At 46.0% G+C, this 5,802-nt stretch overlaps 1 protein-coding gene across 1 annotated transcript in view; it reads right to left on the bottom strand.

The window, feature by feature from the left end:
* SNW1 (SNW domain containing 1) overlaps nt 1-4,722 on the bottom strand; it is a 41,607-nt gene extending 36,885 nt beyond the window's left edge. Inside the window, exon 1 of the mRNA XM_017528532.2 lies at nt 4,631-4,722. Within this exon, the coding sequence (XP_017384021.1) occupies nt 4,631-4,644 (14 nt within the window). The 5' untranslated portion in view covers nt 4,645-4,722. The remainder of the gene's footprint in view (nt 1-4,630) is intronic.
* Between the last annotated feature and the right edge of the window lie 1,080 nt (nt 4,723-5,802).

Here is a 5,802-nt window from a genome sequence, read left to right as displayed (position 1 = left end):
AGTGCAGTGGCGTGATCTCAGCTTGCTGCAGCCTCCACCTCCCAGGCTCAAGCGATTTTCCTGCCTCAGCCTCCCAAGTAGCTGGGATTATAGATGTGCATCACCACGCATGGCTAATTTTTGTATTTTTAGTAGAGACAGGGTTTTGCCATGTTGGCCAAATTGGTCTTGAACTCCTGACCTCAGGTGATCTGCCCGCCTTGGCCTCCCAAAATGCTATAATTACAGGCTTGAGCCACCATGCCTGGCCTGTTTCCATATTTCTTATAACAAGCAAGTAAAAATTCCTAATAATCCAGAGTTAAACTGTGCAGTGTACAAGTTTTTATTCCTATACTCCTTTTTTTGGAGACAGAGTCTCGCTCTGTTGCCCAGGCTAGAGTGCAGTGACGCGATCCTGGCTCACTAAAACCTCCTGGGTTCATGTGATTCTTATGTCTCAGCCTCTCGAGCAGCTGGGATTACAGGTACATGCCACCACACCCCTAATTTTTCTATTTTTAGTAGAGACAGGGTTGTCTCTACTGTCTCTATTGTTTAGCAGAAATGTTGGCCCACGTTGGTCAGGCTGGTCTCAAACTCCTGGCCCCAAGTGATCCATTGGCCTCAGCCTCCCAAAGTACTGGAATTGCTGGCAGCATGAGCCACTACGCCTGGCTACTTCTTATTTTTAACATTTTTATCCTTATGCTCTTTTCTTTGAACTACTTTGGTGTAAATAGAAAAGAACTAGGATTAGAACTGAATCTGTTTTCTCATCTGTAATAATAAAAGTATCTACTTCATAAGGTTCTTGTAAGTATTAAATGAGAAAAACACATGAACCAGTTAGCATATTATCTAAATACCATTTAGCATATTATCTAAATACCATTCAATACAGGTTCTGTATGTTTGACTGTTTTCGGGCTGTTCCATGACTCTTTCGGTTTGGGTTAAATGCCTGTCTCTATGATCCCCCAATACCCTCTATATACCCCTACTAGAATATCTAACTGTATTGCAATTATCTACTCATTTACCTATACGGCTTTCACTAGGCTGAGCAACTCTGCAGGAATCATCCCTTATGCTTCTTTCATCCCTAATGCTCCAGGATTTCTAGCTCACAGCTAGGGCTCCTTAAGTGTTTGTAGGAGAAATAAATACACTTTTCCCCTGGCACTCACCATCTTCATGCCACTGCAAACTTATCTTTCCATAAACAAGCCATTTCATGATCTTTACACTGGCTATTCCTTCTGCCATAAAATCTATCTATCAACCTATCTTCTACATATCATCTATCTACCAATCAATCACAATTTTTCTGGCTGGGCGCAGTGGCTCATGCCTGTAATCCCAACACTTTGGAAGGCTAAAGCAGGCAGATCATTTGAAGCCAGAAGTTCGAGACCAGCTATGCCAACATAGTGAAATCCCGTCTCTACTAAAAATACAAAAATTAGCCGGGCATGGTGGCAGACACCTGTAATCCAAGCTGAGGCAGGAGAATCATTTAAACCCATGTGGTAGAGTTTGCAGTGAGCAGAGATTGCTCCACTGCACTCCAGCCTAGGTGAGAGAGACTTCGCCTCCAAAACAAATAAAAAACCCAAAAACAACTTTTTGTATGCTTTTTAGAAAATTCTTCTCCAGATTTACAGATCTTTTCTTTTTTGACTGCTCCTTGCAGAGCAGGGCTATACCAAAGGCAATGCACCTAGAGTAGCCCCAGATCTTTCAACAGCTTGCATCTTAGCACTCATGTCTCTGTTCAGTTATCTCTCTCTAGAGCTGTTTTCTGACCATCTTGCCCAAAACAGCCACTTCACCCCAAACTTGAGTCACTCTCTAACCCTTTATCTTACTCCTAGCATGTATTACCTGAAATTGCATTATTGATTTTACTCATACAGTCTTTTTTTTTTTTTGAGGCAGAGTCTCACTCTGTCACCCAGGCTGGAGTGTAATGGCGTGATCTTGGCTCACTGCAACCTCCACCTCCCAGGTTCAAGCGATTCTCCTGCCTCAGCCTCCTGAGTAGCTGGGATTACAGGTGCATGCCACCGCGCCCAGATAATTTTTGTATTTTTAGTAGAGACAGGGTTTCAACATTTTGGCCAGGCTGGTCTCGAACTCCTGACCTTTTGATCCACCCGCCTCGGCCTCTCAAAGTGCTGGGATTACAGGCATGAGCCACCGCACCTGGTCTCATATAGTCTTTCTGTCCCATTAGAATGTAAACTCCATGTAGACCGAATGTTAAAATTAAAATAAACTCAGCTTCTATTATTTCACTCAACAATCAACAACACACAACACTTCTGATATCAGATGTGTGACAGTTTTTCCCCACATATCAAGGAAGCTATCAATTCTCTACTGGACACCGGCTAAGTATCCTCTAATTCAATTCAACTTTGATATTATCTACCTGGAGATAGTGTCAGATGTCACAGGTTGAGGGCTCAGTCCACAAGACTGGCCTTATTTCAGATGCCAATAGTAGGTACGGGCCACTGGCCAACTGACTACACACCAGGATCCCATGACCTCATCCTCGGGTTCAACTAATTTGCTAGGGCAGCTCACAGAACTCAGGGAAATGTGTTTATTGTTTTAAAGGATATTACGAAGAATAATGATGAATACCAGATGGTAGGTATGGAAAGCTCTGGAGTCCCCAAGACTAGCCATTTAAAGACTGCATTCTGCCACTGTAATTTTAAGCACACAATACCCATGACAGACCAGGTGTGGTGGCTCACGCCAGTAATGTCAACACTTTGGGAGGCTGAGATGGGTGGATCACTTGAGCCCAGGAGTTCAAGACCAAGCTGGGCAACATGGCAAAACCCCACCTCTACTAAAAATAGAAAAATTAGCTGGGCGTCATGGCAAGGGTCTATAGTCCCAGCTACTCAGGGGCACTGAGGCAGGAGGACCACCTGATCCTTGGGAGGTTGAGGCTGCAATGAGTTGTGATTGGGTCACTGCACTACAGCCTGAGCAAGAGTGAGATCCTGTATCAAAAAATAAAATAAATAAAAAATACCCATGACATCTCTAGAAATTTTTTCTGTGTCCATTTCAAATTCCACCTTTTCCACAAAGTCTCCCCTCATAACTTTACTAGTCTATGACACAGTGCCTCACACCTGGGTGGGGGGGGCACTCAAATGTTTGCTGCCTGTAACATTCACTAAAGAAAACTCTTGGCTGGGTGTGGTAGCGCATGCCTGCAATCCCAGCACTTTGGGAGGCTCAGATGAGAAGATTGCTGGAGGCCAAAAGTTGGAGATGACCCTGGCCAACGTAGTGAGACCTCATTTCTATTTTTTTATTAAAAAATATTTCAGACGCCGGGCATGGTGGCTCATGCCTGCAATCCTAGCACTTTGGGAGGCCAAGACAGGAGGACTGCTTGAGGCCAAGAGTTCAAAATCAATCTGGCCAACATAGTGACACCCCATCTCAAAAACTAAACAAATAAAATTTTAAAAAAAGCAAAAAAAATTTTTGGAAAGGAGGGGGGAAGAAAACTCTCTAGCCCACATAACTTGTTCCATCTAATTCTTTTCGCACTAAGGTTAGTATTACACAAATATACATTTTGTGTTCTGTAACTGTTTCATGTCTGTATGCCTTGTACCCCATCTTCTCTGTAGCCAAGGACAGATTTCCTTCTGTATACACAAACCGCAGGACAGAGCAAAGCACCGACAGTAATTCCCAAAATAAGTTTTTGATTAAAGCATTTTTTGGATTCATACTGTCATCAGCCAGGAAAAAAACATGGGTGAGGGGAATGAAGAGTGTTAAGAGGGTTCAAGCTGATGTCCTAAAATGATTACGTCCCTTACAACCCTCCTGAACACTAGACTTTTCCTGCTGAGTTCGCATGGAAAGTTTTTCCACTTAAGATGTGGCAGCCAGGTTGGGGACTAGTAGGAGTTGTGTAACTTCTCGGACGCTGCCACTGAAAAGCATCTTTTTCTTAAAGGCGGGGAGCACTTTACAGACGGTTACTAAGGCAACCGAAAACAGCAAAACTCTGAGGTGGTTCTATCTGCGGAAGAAATTCTAAGATCCAAAGTTAAAGTGCGGAGCAGTGGTGCATATCCGCAGACAGCGGCCACTACTGTGGCTCATTTAAATCTCTGTTCAGTTCCGGGCTCCTTTTTTCAGGAATCCTTATTTCGGGGCACCGAATGGACACCGAAAGGAGAGAGACCACCACAGGCAAACGGCCGGAAAGCCGCGCAGTCGCATCCCGCGCGCTTCACTCCGCCCAAATAAGCCACCACCGAACCCAACCCCATCTCGTTCGCCCAAGCCGCGGACCTGAGGGAGCGCTGTCCACTCCCCGCCAGAGCTCACGCGAAAAACGCACTCCTCAGCGTCTGAGGCCACGCCGCGGCTTTCGGCCTCGGTGAGGGGGTGAACTAAATCCGGGAAACCGCTCAAAGACCCCAGCTTTTACTAGGCCTAGTCGTAGCGGCGGCTGGCGGGAGGGCCTAGCCGTAGTCTTGGCCCACGTCATTCTGTGCCCTGGGTCAGGTCACCGCCCGGAGGTTATGGGAAGAGTAATGAAAAGGACTGGTACTCCCAGACCCTTCCGTATCGAGGACCCCAATCAACAACCCACCTGGTGAGCGCCATCTTCTTCCGCTTCTTCCAGCGCGAGCGACAGCACCGCGGGGCGGGTCTTTCCAGATGAAGAGGAGCGCAAAAGGAAGGGGCGCGCGATGCGCAGGCGCCCTAGCCGAACGGCCTTCTGGGATTTGTAGTTCTCTGAACAGGAGTACCATTCGTTCCTTTTCTGAACGAACAATTATCAAGGAATAATCTCTTCAGCTAGCAGCAAATGCATAACTCGATAGCTTATATGCTATGACATGATAGGGCGTTCCCTAGACAAAAGATACAACGAGATGCCTTTTAGGCCGCTTTATTTCATTCCCTACTCAGTCCCATTCCCCCTAGAAGGGGTACAAAATAGAAAAGCTTCCCGGGGACAGCTATTTTAAGTGAAAGGGTGATAGGGCTTTTAAAAGAATAGGAAATAGTGAGACTGGCTAATGGAGGGTTCTTGGATTCTCTGAAAACATTCACACTAAAAACTTTTCTTTAAACCGTATCCTCCCAACCCCGCCCCCCGCCAGAAAAAAAAAAGAAAAAAAAAACACTCTCCTCGGGAGATACTATGTAATCCTTGGTAATTCACTGGGTGTCTGGGTTCTCTCTGCCCAGGGTAAGACAAGGCCGAAATCGCATCGGAGGCTCTGGAGAAAAATCCATCTCCTAACTCATTCTTTTAGGCAGAATTCAGTTCCTGGCTGTTGTGGGACTGAGTTGCCTGTTTCGTTGTGTGCTGTTAGTGGTGGCCAACCTCAGCTCCTTCTAGGGGTCGCCCTCAAGTCCATCCCGCTTGAGCCCTATTGGTAGTTCACAACATGGATGGCTCTGCTTTTAAAGGACTCATGTGATTAGATCAGGCCCACCTGGATAATCTCCGGAGTTTAGGATCAGCTCTTGGTCGGGCGCGGTAGCTCACGCCGGTAATCCTAGCACTTGGGGAGGCTGAGGCAGGCGGATTGCCTGAGCTCAGGAGTTCGAGACCAGCCTGGGCAAAATGATAAAACCCCGTCTCTACTAAAAATACAAAAAATTAGCTGGTTGTGGTGGTGTGCTCCTGTTTTCCCAGCTACTCGGGAGACTGTGGTACAAGAATTGCTTGAACCCAAGAGCGGGAGGTTGCACCATGGCACTCCAGTCTGTGTGACAGAGTGAGACTGTGTCTTAAAAAAAAAAAAAAAA

This window comes from Cebus imitator, unplaced genomic scaffold (assembly GCF_001604975.1).
Source record: "Cebus imitator isolate Cc_AM_T3 unplaced genomic scaffold, Cebus_imitator-1.0 Scaffold54, whole genome shotgun sequence".
Taxonomy (NCBI): Eukaryota; Metazoa; Chordata; class Mammalia; order Primates; family Cebidae; genus Cebus; species Cebus imitator.
This window is presented reverse-complemented; position numbering and strand designations above follow the sequence as displayed.